Source organism: Pelodiscus sinensis, chromosome 13 (genome assembly GCF_052426305.1).
Source record: "Pelodiscus sinensis isolate ZL-2025 chromosome 13, ASM5242630v1, whole genome shotgun sequence".
NCBI lineage: Eukaryota > Metazoa > Chordata > Testudines > Trionychidae > Pelodiscus > Pelodiscus sinensis.
Genome location: NC_143064.1, coordinates 24,929,617 through 24,946,695, shown reverse-complemented (window position 1 = coordinate 24,946,695; position 17,079 = coordinate 24,929,617). Strand labels below are relative to the sequence as shown.

General features: G+C 39.5%; 1 protein-coding gene across 1 annotated transcript in view; it reads left to right on the top strand.

Annotated features, from left to right (window-relative positions):
• The window catches only part of LOC102447548 (cysteine-rich hydrophobic domain-containing protein 2), a 41,968-nt gene extending 25,092 nt beyond the window's left edge, over nucleotides 1-16,876 (top strand). Inside the window, exons 3-6 of the mRNA XM_075940857.2 lie at nucleotides 725-880; nucleotides 6,334-6,390; nucleotides 6,610-6,669; nucleotides 8,586-16,876. Coding sequence (XP_075796972.2) covers nucleotides 725-880; nucleotides 6,334-6,390; nucleotides 6,610-6,669; nucleotides 8,586-8,636 — 324 coding nt within the window. The 3' untranslated portion in view covers nucleotides 8,637-16,876. The remainder of the gene's footprint in view (nucleotides 1-724; nucleotides 881-6,333; nucleotides 6,391-6,609; nucleotides 6,670-8,585) is intronic.
• Nucleotides 16,877-17,079: the final 203 nt, after the last annotated feature.

The following is a 17,079-nucleotide window of genomic DNA, read 5'->3' as shown; positions in this document are numbered from 1 at the left end:
ATCATAGAATCATAGAACTGGAAGAGATCTCAGAAGGTCATCAAGTCTAGCCCCCTGATCCTAGGTATTTTTACATTTCTATACAAAATGTAGTTATTATAACCCACATGTTCCCTTCTTGGTTACTCCTTCTCAGCAGAATACCATTAGAGCAGTGCGATGGTACCTATCAGTAATTTGTTCCTAGATTAAATGTTTTCATTTCTATTGTCAAACAGCTTTTTGCTCCAAAGAGAGTGCAACTTCACATTCATGGTACATGCTTGTGATAGGAAGAAATTAGGCACAGTGAGCACTCATTTTGTATGTGAAATGGCACCTTTTAAAATTCAGTTACCTTTTTTTCCATGAAAACCAAACTCTTTTTCATCCCATTTTTTATCAATGTCACTAATTTTGTCTGTTGATTGGCTTTGTTGTTAATCTAGTGTTAAAGGGGATGGTTGTGTTATCAGCACAACTTGATTTATTAACAGTTACAAGAGAATATAGCGGGAAAACTCTTCTAACTTACCGCAAGTATCATTTTTACATAATTTATTTTTCAAGCACATGGGGTAAATGGACTTGATTTAAGAAGGTGAACTTTCAGACTTGCTGTATGTATTAGCAGTGCTTTTTTGGGGAGGGGAGGGATTGCAGCTTTGTTTCACACTTAATCATTGTACCTCTATGTCACTTGTTTTTGAAAAAGCACAGTTAAAGGTTGCCATTTCTTTTGTAGGTTGCTCCAGAAGAATTTAAGACTAGTATCAGCCGTGTGAATGCATGTTTAAAGAAGAATCTCCCCATTAATGTAAAATGGCTGCTTTGTGGCTGTCTGTGCTGTTGCTGCACACTGGGATGCAGCTTGTGGCCTGTTATCTGTCTCAACAAAAGAGTAAGTACACATTTCACAGTTGCATTGTGACCAAAAATTGACAACTGCTGCTAATGTTTAATACTCATTACATAACAATAGCTTTCTTTATTCAGAAACTACTTCTCTCTGTATACCCAGGTGCCATCATAAATCTTCCTATTTTAACCTGTGTGATATGTCTGGCTAGCTGTTAATCTTTAACAGTAACCAAAAGTAGTAAATATATATATTTATATCTGTAACCCTTCTGCCAGATAGCACCAGCAGCAGCCAGGGCCAGGTTCAATATCTAGGGGTTCCTCTCCATCTATCTAACACAGAACTGGCTCGAGCCCCCATCCAGTAACCTGGGAAAGTCGCACACCACCCCGGGCACCTCTGGGAGGCAACACTTCCCCACTCGCAAGCAAGAGTCTGAGTGTAGAAGAGACATTTTTAATAAAAGGGGAAAGAAATAACATGGCAGTAATTTTGGAAAACACCACAAACACAGTTCAAACCCATGAGTAAATGTCCCATCTTGAGTAGGTTGGGCAATGTCCTTTTCCTCGGAAGCTCCCAAGTCCAGCTATGTAAGTGTACTATTCACATGCCCAAACCTTCTCTGCACCCCACTCAGTCATGGCCCTTGGTCAGGGCAGATCAGAGTTCAGAGGTGATCTGCAGAATTCACCTCCGGTCCTGACTGGAGGACTGGTAGGAGTCATCTCACCCACTATGCTGGTCATTCGCCATCCACCTGCTCACTGTTCTCTGGCACCACCCTGCTGGCTGTTCATTGTCTCTTGCTGCCATCGTTCTGCTGGCTGCTCCTCATATCACTCCATCCCTGCCCTGCTGGCTGCTCATTGCATCTTCCACTGGCTTGTGGCAGATTTGGCTCTGGGCCAAACCTAGTGATCTCAGCTCTTTGTGATCTCAGCTCTCAGTGATTTCAATTCTTGGCCCAAAGCACAGTCCAGCCACAAGAGATTCCAGCATCCACTAGAATACATTTACACACAAAAGGGACTACTTATGGAGCCTTTCCTTAACTCTATCATTCAAACAGTGGGGAGACACAGGTTGAACCAGTCTTACAGTTCACACCTGGAGGGCATGGAGCCTACTGAATCACCTCCCTCCCCAGCTGAATGTATAGGTCTCTGGAAGACCAGCCTCTGTCCATCCAAGTGTATTTACACTGACAGGGTCTCTTCTTTTAATTGAATTTAAAACAGACTGACTTTTCTGCATTTTGCAAGCATTAACTGCAAGAATTGGTGGTCATGTCTTAGAATTCCAGCATTTAGTTTTAACACCGTTTGTGACCCCCCCACAACAGCCAAATTGGTTACAATGACATAGCACTTTCTAACAGCTGAACATCTAGCAGGCCTGAGCGACCTGATTGAAATGTATTTCCATGACCACACCCAGGATTCCTTTCCCATTCTAGCAGGCTGTAATGGAAACATTGATTCAGACCCTGCTTCTCTCTCTCTCTTGGGGGGAGGGGTGGAAGGAGGAGGAGAGGGAGCTGTGCTGAATTATGTTAATAACAATGAGTTGTACAGGAATAGCAGTTAATGAGCCAAAGGACAGCTTAAACAGACTGAAATCTTCCAGTTCCTCTTTCTTTCCAGACACAAATTTCTAAAACGTGAACATTATTTCACTTTGGTACCTTTAACCAGACTATACTTTTGACACATTTTATTCTACTTCTGTTATTTATTAAGAACAAGCTGAATTTGATTGTAATAAAAAAAAAATTCTAGGGATAGTCAGGAGAATGTGATCCTAAGTGAAACACACAAATGCTTCTAACTTTTGTGTTTAGAATCTGTAGACTTCAGTGATTGACATACTGGAAATCCATAAATGTAGTACATTTTTCAATGCAGATTGCAATCAAACCTCGGTTTTTATCTGCAGATTTAACAAATACAGTAGAACAAATGTTTATGGGTTTAAAGAAGGAAAAGATAATGAATAAGAACCCATCCTCAATGAGATTTGTAAGAATTTAAAGTACCTTTCTGCAGTAAAACTAACAGAGTGCCTTAAGTTGTTCATTTAAGTCCTGGGTGGGGAACCTAAGGCCCAGGGGCTGAATCCGGCCCTCAGGGCTCCCTCCCCCTCCCAGCATTGGGGAGCCCTCGCTTGTGCTCCAGCCTCCCTGCTGCCCCTCATGGGACTGTAGCATACAAAATCTATTAGGCTGGGCCTCCCTAGGATCTGGTGTGCAAGGGGAATATGGGAAGCATCTTTCTCCTTCTCAGTCAGGGGGCCACATCAATGAGGGCTTGGGGATTTTTTTTTATTCTCACTTGTGTGCGGTCCCCAACCCAAAAAAGGTTCCCCACCCCTGATTTAAGTCTTACCTGCAGTAGGGACATGAAGGACTTATGCTTATCGGATAGTCGACAAGCTTGTCGACTAGTCACTCCCCTTCCCCTCCCCTTTGCTGCCTCTGTCAGAAAGAGGCAGCAAGGGAGGGGAGAAAAGGGGGTACTTCAAAGCAGCAGCAGCAGCACCACATGGACCCTGGGGCCAGACCCCGGGCTCCATGTAGTGCTGCTGCTGCTTTGAAATGCCACGTGCAGCCCAGGGCCATCTGGGGTGTCCTCTGGGCTGCATGCAGCGTTTCAAAGCGGCAGTGCCTCATGGAGCCCAGGATCAGCGGGGGACCTCAGGCTCTGTGAGGGGCTGCTGCTTTGAAACGCTGTGTGCAGCCTGGGGGACACCCCAGCTGGCTCTAGGTTGCATGCAGCGTTTCAACTCGGGGTCAGCAGGGGTGTACCCAGCTGATCCTGGTCTCCATGCGGTGTTGCTACTTTGAAATGCCGTGAGGAGCCTGATGCCAGACTCGCCACAGCATTTCAAAGCAGCAGCACTGCACAGAGACCAGGGTCAGCAGAGGAGTTCCCCGCTGCTCCCGAGCTCCATGCGGTGCTGCCACTTTGAAATGCCATGAGGAGCCTGACGCCAGGCCCCCCCATAGTGTTTCAAAGCGGCAGCACCACACGGAGCCCGGGGGCATCCCTACCTGACCCCGGGCTCAACACGGCGCTTTCACCTTCAAAGTGTAGCAACAGCCCTAGGGAGGTGCCCTGTCAACTATTTGATTAGTCAATTACTCACAATTTAACATCACTAACCTGCAGGATTTTTAACAGATTATTGTTATAGTATAAAGAATGGGCACATGTTAGAGAGAAAATAATAAATTCTACACAGTTAACATGTTGTTAAGTGTTGTATGTGCTTTACAGACGATTATAAAGCAATTAGTATGTTTAAAGCTATATAATTATATACAGCGCTCGACAATCTATGTAATCTACTCACCTGTGGCAAGTAGATTACAACCCGGAAGAGCCGGGTTCGGGCGATCTGCGCATGCACAGAACGGTCTGCGCATGCGCAGATCACTGGACAGCGCAGCCCGGCGAGCCCTGATTATATACATAAAAATAACCTATGCTGTAAAAGTTACTAATTTAAAACAAATACATGGTCAGACTCCTTACGAAATGATTCTCATATAGTAGTATACACTATAAAACAGGTACATCTTAAAAAAATACTGTCAGTTTTTAATTTTAAATTTCTATACTGAGAGAAACTACTTAGCCACCATTTCTTATAAGAAATAACTGGATAAATGTATAAAAATTCCAAAACCAAAGCCACCTTTTTTAACCACTGCAAATTATTTCAATAATATTGGCATGGGAGTGGAATAAATCTAAAATAAGTTTGTAATCTTTTTGTTAAAGGTGGAAATATAATTGTTTCCAATAATGCACAAAACTATATGGTCACAACAAATTTTAAGATTCAGTTTTGTACTTTGCTATTTAATTGAAATGTGAATATTTAAAAAGATTCCTGCAAGTCAATATTTGTGGGCTATTTACACCCTTTTGTCCTCTTTGTGAACCTGTGTACATTGTAGTTTATTAAAGGAATAAACAGTATATTCTTTAATCCATTTATTATTTTTCTAGTTCCATATCAAGATTTGTCCTTGTGTATTAAAGCTAATGTTATAGATGATGGTTAAAAGATTGGTCCATTTCTCCCATTGTCTAATTATGTTCCTATCTCTAGTGAGCTAACTGAAAAGGAAAATGCACTAAACCCTCCCTCTCCTCCCCCCAAAAAGGCCTACAGATGGCACCACACGCAGAATGAATTAGTTTGGCAGCTCCTTCTACTTGTTCCTGAAAGTAACACTAATAGAACTGCTTGGAGTGAAGCAGAATGCAGGCAGGCATTTTTTTCATGCCCCTCTTCCAGATCATACTAGTCCTGCCCTGCATCCCATATACTATGATTTTTTGCGTCCTTTCTTAAGTAGAGAACACCAAAATATTTTGTTTTTGTAATAAGAGGACAAACCTTTCTTGAGGTGTGCAAGGAGATAATATGTTTAATGTTTGACGACATAGGAGTTCAACCCTATTTCCAGGATTGAAAAGCATAGTGTTTCAATCCACTGGCCTGCTGTCATACAGTTGGCTCCTCTTGGAGTTCTCTTCTATGGCAGGATGTAACAACTGCACGTTCCTCAGTTTCCCGCCTCCACCTGTCCACAGAAGGGATCTCCAAGCGCTCTAAACTAAGCTTGGTCTACACTGACACAACATAGAAGCATAGCTATGTTAGTCAGGGGCATGAAAAAAAAATGCATCCATGTGCAACATAGATATGCCAAAAAACAAACAAAAACCAGTGTAGGTACAGCTATGATGACATAAGTATGTGTCCAAAATCACAACTAACATTATTTAGCAGGGTGGAATTGCTACACCACCATAACAATTTCTGTCAGTACATATGCTATGCTGGGGTACTATGCCAGCTCATGCTCTACAGCAGTGTTTCTTAAACTTTTTAAGACCGAGGAACAACAAACAATTTTTTTTATGGGGAACACCAAGGATTTTTTTGTTGAGGATGGAAAAAAGACCCCAAGGGAAAAGTTGTTGAGCAAAATAAAAAAGGAGGCTTATCCCTTTAAGGGCAGCCATTTTGAATTCTGTTCTCTCTGCAGCATACCTCCAACTGCCTCACGGCGCACCAGTATGCCATGGAACACACTTGAAGAAACGCTGCTCTAAAGTGTATATAGAGCCCTCTTCTAATCTGATAGTGTTTGTTGGAGTATCTGAATGTTTCCCAAGTATTTAAATAAAAATAACACTCCTATCACTTTCAGGGGAGTGATCTGGATTGTGGGAAAGGGGGAACCCTGTGTACCTGAAAGGAAAGTAACTCTGAAATCTGTACTTGAGACAAGTAGAGTTAGGAAGGCAAGATTTCTCCAAGATGAAATTCTTTCTTTGCTTAGTTATCCTTTCCCAAAACATACATTGCCAATTTAAATGTGATTCTTGAGAGCTGCAAATATAACTTTAAGACCTTTGGGAATGAGGCTGGCAGCTAAGCCATTTCTAATAAATGTTGACTTTCTTTCCTAGACTAGAAGATCAATTCAGAAGTTGCTAGAATGGGAAAATAACAGATTATATCATAAGGTAAGAAATAGTAAGGACTAGAATCTATACATTTCCCACTTTTATTTAGAATTAATAAGATTGCAAAATTGGAATTCAGGAATGCTATTCACTTGTTTAGAACTAAAGCTAAAATACTAAATTTGACTCACAAACAGAGACTACTGAAGCTTATAATATGTTGTTGATGAGAAATAATGCAATAGTATACCTTTAATTCCACAATAATTATTTTCTTAGCTCGGTTTGCATTGGAAGCTGAGTAAAAGGAAATGTGAAACTAGCAATATGATGGAATATGTAAGTATTCTTTTTCTGTTACATTTTTTAGTTTCTTTCACTACAGTGTGGTTTAATACATCATTAACCACCAGACTCTTTACCCTTCAGTCTACTCATAACTAATTTGTTTTCATCAGACACACACACATAGCCTTTGGAAATTCACTATTTGTGTTACTCGCTAGAGAAATTCTTGGCTAATAAAATATGATCTTGTTTTGATACACAAAGATGGCAACATATTGGGATGTGTAAAGTCATTTAAAAATGTAACCATGTAACCACTAAAAACCTAGCGGTTACATGCGCTGCAGGCTCTGCAGTATAAAAATGTGTATATAAGCTTATAGTGTAGAGTTCAGAGCAATGCTGGCTCCCAAGGGCTGATGGCCCCGCTCCTGGGGAGCCAGCATGTAATCTGTGGTGGCGGGTCTAACCCCCCCCCCCCCCCCCCCCCCCCCCCCCCCCGCAGACAGGGGCTGCTATGGAGCAGCCTTCTACCCCGGGGCAGGTAGGGAGCTGTTCTAATACCTACTGGTTAACCAAAACCAGTAAGCCTCACCCATTAAGAGAGGCTTACTGGTAAACTGCTTAACCATTTACATCCCTACAACATACCACATGCAGCAGCTACCCTTATTAAAACTTAGACATTGTCATCTGAAAACAGGGTTTCTCCTTCATAACATTGCCTGCTCAGAGCCCTACTATAAGAGATCTGTATTGAATAGTAGTTGACAGTTAAGGAGTCCCCAGGAGCCCTATCTGTCATAATAAGGTTACAGATCCCTCACCTCTTCTTAACACTTCCTCAGTTCCTTTCCACCTGTTGAACAGTCATTGAAGAAACCTCTCCCTTTCTCCATTATTAAAGTTGCTGTAAATAACTATAAATGGCTAGTATAGCATAGAAGTATTAAATTTTTTTTGGTCTCATTCATCACATTTTCGTTGGTTTGCCTAGAGCGGGGTGGGCAATAAGCGGCCTGCAAGCCAGACGCAGGCTGCCGGATGCTTTGTTTACCTGTGTGTCCACAAATAGGGTCACTCGCAGCTCCAGTTGGCTTCAGTTCACCATTCCTGGCCAAAGGGAGCTGTGGGAAGCAATGGCCCAGCCCGCACAACTAAACTGTAGCTCTTAGCAAGGATATGAAACAGTGAATAAAGCACAATTCACAGTGGCCTTATAAATCTGTAAAAGGTGCAGCTAGTAGAAAAGAGATAGTAGGATAATAAGCAATGTGTAACAGCTTGCAGCTGTGGCCTAGCATATAGTGGAGTGCATGAACTGCTAATGCTTTAACTAGAGATTGGCTGCAAAAATCAGTAGACCAATCTTAGTGTACAATATGATATACTGAGTGTAAGTGTGTGCATAAACTGATTCATGATTTTATATTTTGTATGTGTGGTATATCCTGTACCACCCCTACACTCAAGCTTGATCAACTCAAGTGTATTGATTGTTTGCCAATAAAAACACTTTAGTGATGAGCCTGGCCTTTCAATCTGGGCCACCGCCCACTCCATTAGACCTACTGGCAGGGAGCAGTCCCTGGGTTCAGAGCAGCTGGCTGCTCCATCTGCCTCTCTGCACTGGATGAGGGTGGGAAGGAAAAGTGTGGCCCTTGATCACTTAACAAATTTTGGAGTGCCCCCTCCTCCTCCCCCATAAAAAAAATATTGCCCACCCGTATAAAGCCCTTTCCAATCATACCCTGGACAGAAAGGACTCTTTTCAGTGCCTGATATTATGTATCTTGAGAGGTTTTTTCCCTTTAAAATATTGATGACACAAGTCTGGGTGGTATAGGTTCTGTGCATGCCAGCCAAGTTCAGTAGCAAGCACATGGCAATAAATATATATAAAGCTGCATTAACATTATTCTAAATTAATCATTTTGGTTAATATTTTGTGTTTTTCTATTCAACAGGTAATACTAATAGAATTCTTACCAAAATATCCCATATTTCGACCTGACTGAGGAGCAGTATTCAGTCTTTTATGTTACCTGCCATTTCCTACTCTTAGTGCCTTGTAGATGATTTTGGAGAGAAGATGGTCTACTTTGCTGTGACTTAAAAATGTTATTTGGTAGAATATCTTCCTTGCTATGTTACTTTATTTTGTTTCAGAAGAAAACAATTTGCACATTTTTATGTTAAATGAGGCTTCTATGTTGCACTCTGAATTTTTAACATTAACGATAAATATATTTGCCACTAAGGATCTAACATCAGTGCTGCTTAAAACTTGTTCTGAGCATGATGCCTTATTAATTTCCATATTTGCTGTTTCCACATGTACATTTTAACTCTGTATCGTATTGCATTCTAAAGTCATATTTCTATAAATCCTCAATAGAAATGTCCAAGTAAGCTTCTGATAGTTAGCAATGATTTTACTATAGCTTGCTTGCATAAGACTTGCAATTAACAGCACTGGTTTTGTCCTGCACTTTGCAAAATCATCACTTACATTAGGGTTACATTATTTTACCCACTGGATTTGTAAATAGTGCCTCATTACATAATGTAAAGTGTGGTATGCCAAGGTTTACAGAATGTAATATAGCTCTGATTGTATTGCCAACAGTTCTACATAGGTATATTAATGACATTTATTAGCATCCTGATTGTATGGACCCATTCATATGCCATTTTTATGGTAAAGCCATAATGAGTTTGTACATACTATCAGGTGTAGGGCTCAGATGCACTTTGTTAGTAAATGGATGAAAAATGCATAGCATTTCTGTGTTTCTTTGGAGGATTTTCAGGAATCTTGTTTAGCACCTGAAATAAGGAAACATAAGTATTCTCGTCTTTTGAAGAAGTTGTATTTGTGGAATTGATTGCAACTAATATATTATCAGACTACCCTAAAATCCTATTTTTAAGACACAAATATATGGAAGTCAAGAAAATATGTTGTTGGTTTTAAAAAAAATCAAAGCAGCAAATTTAAAGCAACTGGAGTGAATTGTAATTAAAGCCACTTACTTGGGACAGTTAAATCAATACAGAAAAATATTAAAATTATTTTTATAGCACAGTAGCATCTGATATTATTTTTTACATATTAAGCAGTTAACTAAAACTGCATCCGTTCCAGAGTGAAAAAGGAGCAGCATGCACAATATAATAGGGAACCACAAAACAATCATTTTGATGTGGGCTATGATGAGTTGATATTTGCCTCAAGGAGCTTTATCATAACTTACTGTCCAGGCATTGCTTTATAGTTATTTGGACTCTTTGTATGCTATTTGTTGCCTAAGTTTTCCAGTTGATTTTGGACTTTCCTGTGAAACATTAATCCATACTGAAAAGGGATGGTACAAACCCTTGTTGAACTGGAAGAAAATATTTGCTAAACCATTGCATTTAAATAGCAGCAGTTGACGTGACTTACAGCTGCCTTTTCTGAAAGTAGTAAGGGACAGAGAAAGTTATGGGCATTTAGTCTTGTTGAATTAAATTCTTCATGTGTTTTATTGTTCTGCTGAGGAGCAAGAAACTCTTGTACTTGTGATGTAATTTCCACAACTGCCAAGAGTTGATACTTCAAGATGAGAAATTTGAATGCTGAAATGGATTGTCCGCTGTAGTAAACCAGTTTGTTTGCCTTAGTAGATCGGTGTCCGCTAACTGACTGCATTTTAAAACACTAGAATATAAGTAGTTTTCAAAATCTATGGTAGTGTCTGACTATAATTATAGAACAACAAAACATGCATAGTGCCATATGTTGAAATGTGTGTAGGGGTGGGAAACTTAGGGAAATGCAGTGCAAATCAGACTTGGAATAGCATGCTTCATTTTATATTCATTTCTGTTGAAACAGGATTCTGGACAGTAACTGTTGCTGATATAAAAAAAGCATAGTTATTTTTTTACCTTAAAATCTTAAGTGGTAGGAGCTTCTTACTGACATGCTGTTAGAGGTTGCTGTTAATTAGTCCCTCTCATTTTTGTTAACCAATAGTCCAGAAACTATACCACTCTTTCTTTCCCTCATTTGAGTGACTGTATTTTAAGAATGTTCCTCTGCAGCTGAGAGGACAAAAAACCACTGAGATCTTGATGTCACCAGTAGTAGTGAATACTCTTCATTCTCATAGCTATTGGCAGTCCTCCCCGTTAGACACAAATCATCTGACCTTAGGATATGCAGGTCAGAACAGTTCCATTTGATTTATAACACATTTTTATGAAACAATGTGCCAGACTGAGCAAAAATACCATCAGTTCTTCCCAGTTAGACGGTATGTCAGTGGATTGTTTATTTAAAGACTGGCACTGGTACCTCTTGACAATTGACACAATTAACATCAATTCTATAGATTTTATTTGAAATATCAGATTACCAATCGTTTAGTCTACACCACCATTAAAGTTTAATTCAGAAATGGGCACCTAAATTTTGCCTTGCTATGAGGCAGTACTAACAAATGGCCAGGAGCATGAGAGACAAAATAGCAGATTACATCAAACTTTATCCGAATAAAGAGGTAATTTTGGATTGTCCTACAAATGCCAGCATGCAATAATCTTTGAATCAAAGTGACACAGATAATTTTTCTCACTTAAAGATGAAGGCAGCCACAATGTGTTGCTTTAGACTATGGAATGCATTCTGCCTACAAATTCTATTTTGACTACCATTTCTTAGTCTATGAACATTCATTTGATAGTTTTCAGTCTTATAAAATCTGTTACCTTAAAAGCTATAAGTAAATATAAATTTATAAAAACACATCCATGATGAGTAATTGTTAATCAGAGAGAGTCCCTAGCAATACAACAAATAGTGGTAACAAAGTGTAATGCAAATGGAAAGGAAAGTGCCTTGACTTGTTCAAATGAAAGGAAATCTTGTGTAGAGGGGGAGAAAAGGGAACTATTTTAAGGCCAGGTCTATACTAGACCCAGAAAGTCAACTTAAGGTATGCAACTCAGCTACGTAAATAATGTAGCTGGAGTTGACATACTTTAAGCCAAGTTTGGCACCACCTCCACAGCAAATGCTCCTGTTGACTTGCCTCATTCATCACAAATCGAGGAGTACCAGCACCAACCAGGGGTGCCCTCAGTGTTCGATTTAGCGGGTCCTTAGTAGACCCGCAAACTCGAAGGCTGGAAGATAGATCTCTGGCGTGATAAGTATAGATGTGGCCTAAGTGAATATCTGTAAACTTAATTTTCTATGCATTTCCTAAAAAGCAAGTCTGGAAACGTTGTTTACTTAAGTCTAGCATAAAGTTTTGTTAGAATACTTTGATCATTTTATTTTCCAGTTTTATGCATTAGGAAATGTTATAGAATATTGGCAGAGAAGGAAAACTTTTATTTACTGGCTTTAAAATGACTTTTTTGACACTACTTTCATGCTGGCCTAAAGAAGTATAAAAATGTATATGAACATGTGTAGAAAATTTAGATTTGACTATCTATAAGACTAGACACAAAATACATTTTTGCTAAATTTAGTGTAGTCTTGATAACATTCATCTTGATAAGTACAGAAATCTGTATGCAAAAACATTAATATGTGTATATTAGTGTCTCCTGACATCAGTTTACTACATTTACCTATAAACATTAGCATTTGAGCAATAAAAATGTCAAACAGTTAATATTCAATGTAAATAGTGCTGACCATTTTAGTAACAATGTTGTGTGATGTTCCTGTTCTGCAGTTTTTTGGGTTTTTTGTTTGTTTTTGCTGTTTTTATGAAGGTGTAACATCATTTGTAACTCATCAAAATCTGTTTTTGTTTTAAGTTGTATGAAAGAATATTTAATTGAGTCCTTAACATTTTTATTCTGTTTACAAGTAAATAGCCACTTTTTTCAATAGGACCTCACACCTTGAAATTTTTTGAATAAAATCCTAAATAAGCTTTGTCTATACAAGTTTACTGCTTTGATCTGTGCCATTAAAGAAGCTGGAAGTCAGACTTGTTAATCTGAATCACTTTTCAAAATGTTTTTATTTTAATTAAATATAAAGATGAAAACAAATAACGCAAAGTTCTTGTAGAAATGAAGAACATTCTTTTATGCCTCTTCTGGTGTGACATGTCAATTTTTTAATCTTTCTTAAATTAAGTCTGCTATCTCACCCAACCAGATAGATCAGGGCCTCCATCCCATTTGCCTACTCAAAGTACCAGGAATCAGCAATCTATGAAGGCTTTGCTGGAGCGAGAGTAGAGGCGAATGCCTTGGAATCATTCTGGGTATTGCTTCTACTTCATAGAATTGTCCAATTGGTTAATACTGAGGTTTTAAAAAACTATTTTCCACTTGATACTGTGGAAATAATTCTCAGGGCAATAGGGACCACAGTTTTGGAAGTAGCCCATGCCATCTTCAGATCCAAGGCATCAATGATGCCTACTGAATCAGAACTCAATGGTGAAGACTTCTCAGAACTGAGAAAAGCAAGTTCTTTTCATTCTGCTGTAGTTCCATGTCAAGGAGAGCCTGACTCTGGCACAGGAACATGTGAGTGTTAAACAAAACACTTTAATAGAATATTGTATATGCAGCACACCCGTAGAATTTCCCATTCTATATTTCCTGATATACTAACTTTTCTTATGGGGCTATGTCTAGACTGCAGGCTTCTTTCGGAAGAAACTTTTCCAGAAGAGATCTTCCAAAAGACAGCGTCCACACTGCCAAAGTACTGAATGGATGCTATCTTGCATGTAAACTGTGATTACGATGAGCAGAATGGCCACTGGGGCACCTGTACTTTTTCCTCTTTCCTCTTCTTGCGAAAGAACTCCCTCTCCCCTGCCCACACATGCCTTTTTCTGAAAGAGCTCTTTCGGAAAAAGGCTTCTTCCTTGTAGAAAGAGGTTTAGCAATGTCGGAAGAACCCCTCAGTTCTTTCGATATTTTTTCAAAAGAATGTGATTGCAGTGTGGACGTAATTGAAGTTTTTTTCGGAAAAACTCCCGTTTTTCCGAAAAAACAAACTCTGTAGTGAAGACATACTCTGAGAATGGGATTTTATACATAAGTCCGTTGGCATTCTACATGGTGGGGAATAGATGGGTCCCTGTAACTAACATATATTACTTCCATTTTATGATGGACCATTTTTATTGTTCAGAGAGAAAGCACTAAAAAATAGTGCTGCCTCTTAAGTGGAAGGTGTCTCCTAGAAAGACAAACAATCACCACCATTATGCTCCTTTGGAGAAGAAGGGGGAAAATTGGCATGAATACACAAATTCATATTTACTTCCATTTCCACCTACACGGGGATGTAAGCAACTAGTTGACTTATTGGGTCAACTATCTGCTTACTGGGTAGTCGAGTAGTGACTCAATTAGTTGCTCCCCCTCCCCTTGCTGCCTCTGTGGTTCCCCCCAGCACTGTCTTGGGGGAGTGGAGGGGTGAAAGAGGCAAAGTTATAGCAGGGTACCCACTCCCAGACACTGCACCTCTTAATAGATTTAAAAAGCTCTTAATAGATTTAAAAAGCAGGTGTGCAGCTGTGGGGACTGGGTGCAAGCCAGGAATCAGCCAACCAGGAGTTAATTCTGCTGTGACTCTGCAGTTTCCCACTTTATTAACTAATCAAGTAGTTGTTAGAAATCCTATCGACTTCTTGATTAGCTGATTACCTGCAATTTAACAACGCTACACCTATGGCAGAAGGGTGATTTTAGGGTTAAAGTAGTAGATTATAATTCAGGAGATCTGGGATTTTGGTTTAGCTCTGCTATTAGTGTCTCTAATTTACTCAGGCTCATAATCTGTCTGTGATTCCATTCCCATCTGGAAAACAAGGATATTTCCTTACTTTATAGGGATGTACTGAAGCTTGCAGTGCAATTTAACTTCAGTAATTGTAGTGAGAGTAAAGCTAGTGTGGGTATATTTAATGTGAATAGTGAAGACATATATCAGCACAGATTAGCAACCAAATATAGGCCCACAGGAGACCCCGAGGCTTGTCTCCACTTACCAAGAGATCAACGTTGCTGAGTTTGATTTCCTGGAGTTTGGTTTAGTGGGTCTAGTAAGGACTTGATAAATCAACTGCTAATCGTGCTCCCATCAACTCTAGTACTCCACCAGGTCATGAGGAGAAAGGGGATGTAGCAAAAATTTGACTTAAGGTATGTTGACTCCAGCTACACTATTCATGTAGCTGGAGTTGTGTATTTTAGGTCGACTTTTTCCCCTAGTGTAGTCCTAGCCTTAGGTTGCTAGCTCATGTGAGTGTTTGTACCACTGCTGCTATTATTCATGCTAGCTAAAAGAAAGTTCGCTTGGGTACATCTATCCACAGCAAAATTACACTAAATTGCAGTGTAAACTTGCTGTAAATCTGTTTATGTAGTCCTTAGATACTAAAGGACAAGTGGTGTAGAAAAGATCTTTTTACTGAAATGAATGGATAATTTCTCTAATTATACTCTTAAGAGAAATAAAATGGTTAAAATTGTCCACTCATGATGAGTTACATTTGAAAGAGTCCTGAAACAGGAGTGTTGGCGACAGAGTAAAGCCTACCACTAGCAACTGTGATGACATCCAGGTTTTACAGATACAGTTATTAGCATCCAATATACTATTATGAACACTGTTGATGAAAAGGGATTTGAATTGTTTAATTATAAAATAATCCAAGACTTGACAGATTACTGTCAAGCAAGATATTACGTCACCTGGAAAAAAGAGATTGCACTAGGAACTATGTTAAAATCAGTCTTTTAATTCTAATTTGTCTACATCTAAATCAACCAGTAGACAAACTTTATTTATCCTTGTTTTGAACACCTTGTATATGAAATATGCCATGTAAACCTTGCTTTAGTCATCACTGAAAAGTCTAAAAGGAGTTTAAAAATAGAGTGAATTTGAAAGAATAAAAAATAAGATTAATTTAAAGGAATAGATACACAAAATATGATCTTAGACTTCTACTTGTCGACGTAAACCACAATTTTATGTAACTCTTAAGGGACATAAAACTGAGGGGAAAAATACAATAGCCTTCTGTTAGTCCAGGACAGCCGTGGCCAACCCACGGCTCGTGAGCTGCATGCGGCTCTTCCCCCCCACTCTCCAGTCAGTGCAGCTTGCAAAGCCGCCCTCGCGCCCATGAGAATGGTTTTCCTGTGCTCACTGGGCAGGGGAGCCATCCCATGCTTCCAATATGGTGGCAGATGGTGGGAGCTTGCTGAGGCCAAAAAGCAGTGTTTCTTAAAGGGGCAGTCCTTTTTTCCTCTCTCTTTTTCTACAACTTTTGGTGGCTTCCTTTTTTGTTTCTTTTTTTTTCTACAACTTTGCCCCAGCATTTTGCGCTGGATCCACTAATATCTTGGCTCTTTGTCCGGAATGGGTTGGTCACCCCTTGTCCAGGAGATAGAAATGCGTTTCTTGTGATAGAAAGTTTAATAGACAGGTTTACTTCTAGCATTCCTTTGATAATGTTACTACCAGCTATGAAGTAATGTCTGCAGTTGACAGACCACATTTTAGACCTTCTGTCGTCAAAATGGAAATAAGGACTTGCGTATGAATTTATTGGCAGTTTTTGTTTTAAAGAATTTTTTTAAAACTTTAATTGAATTTAGTCTGGAGAATGAAATTATTGCCATCTGTACACTGCTAAGTGGCGTATGTAAAATTAGCTGGTCATCTCAGTCTCGCTTTCTGTGATCAGAGATTATGTTGTTAAAACTACCATAATGAGCATTTTCATTAGTCTTAGCTGAAGGGATATCTAGAATATGATTCAAAGAGTGTGAGGGAGGGAGCACAGGGATTAGAATTTTAGCATATTTTAACTAACAGTCTTAAACTACTGTAGACTATACAAGTTACATGAGGTGGTTAAAAGCTCTAGGGGGTAGCTGAGTTAGTCTTTAAAGTGCTACCAGACTATTTGTTGTTTGTTTATCCTATACAGACTAACAAAACATGTAAATGTGTGAAGAACCTCTCCCAAGAACCTCCACCATCTGCAACATAACTTTTCCTTGTCCTGCAGTTCCATAGCCTCCACCTCTCAGAGCCTCAGGAAACTGAGAGGGTGAGACTCAAGGGCAGCTTCACACTCAACCTCCAGGGCATCATAAAGCAATATGCTGTCGTCCTCAAGTTTCTAAGTATCCCTCCTTTTTCAGGTCCCACAACGGACTTCTTTTCTGCCCCGAAGTCTTCCCTAAATAAAAGTGTATGATCTCTTAACAGCAGTCTTTTTATTCTTGCATTGCAGGGGTGGAGTGGAAGATTACAGGCCAACACACTAAACGTAGGAGCACTTAGTTGAGAGCAACATGCATGAATCTCAAAATGGGCCTTTTATAAAACTTTTTCAAAGTGTTTCTGATTTGCAGTTCCCTGCACTATGCTTTCCTTATTGCCCTGGTGTCTGGCTGTTTCAAAACCTC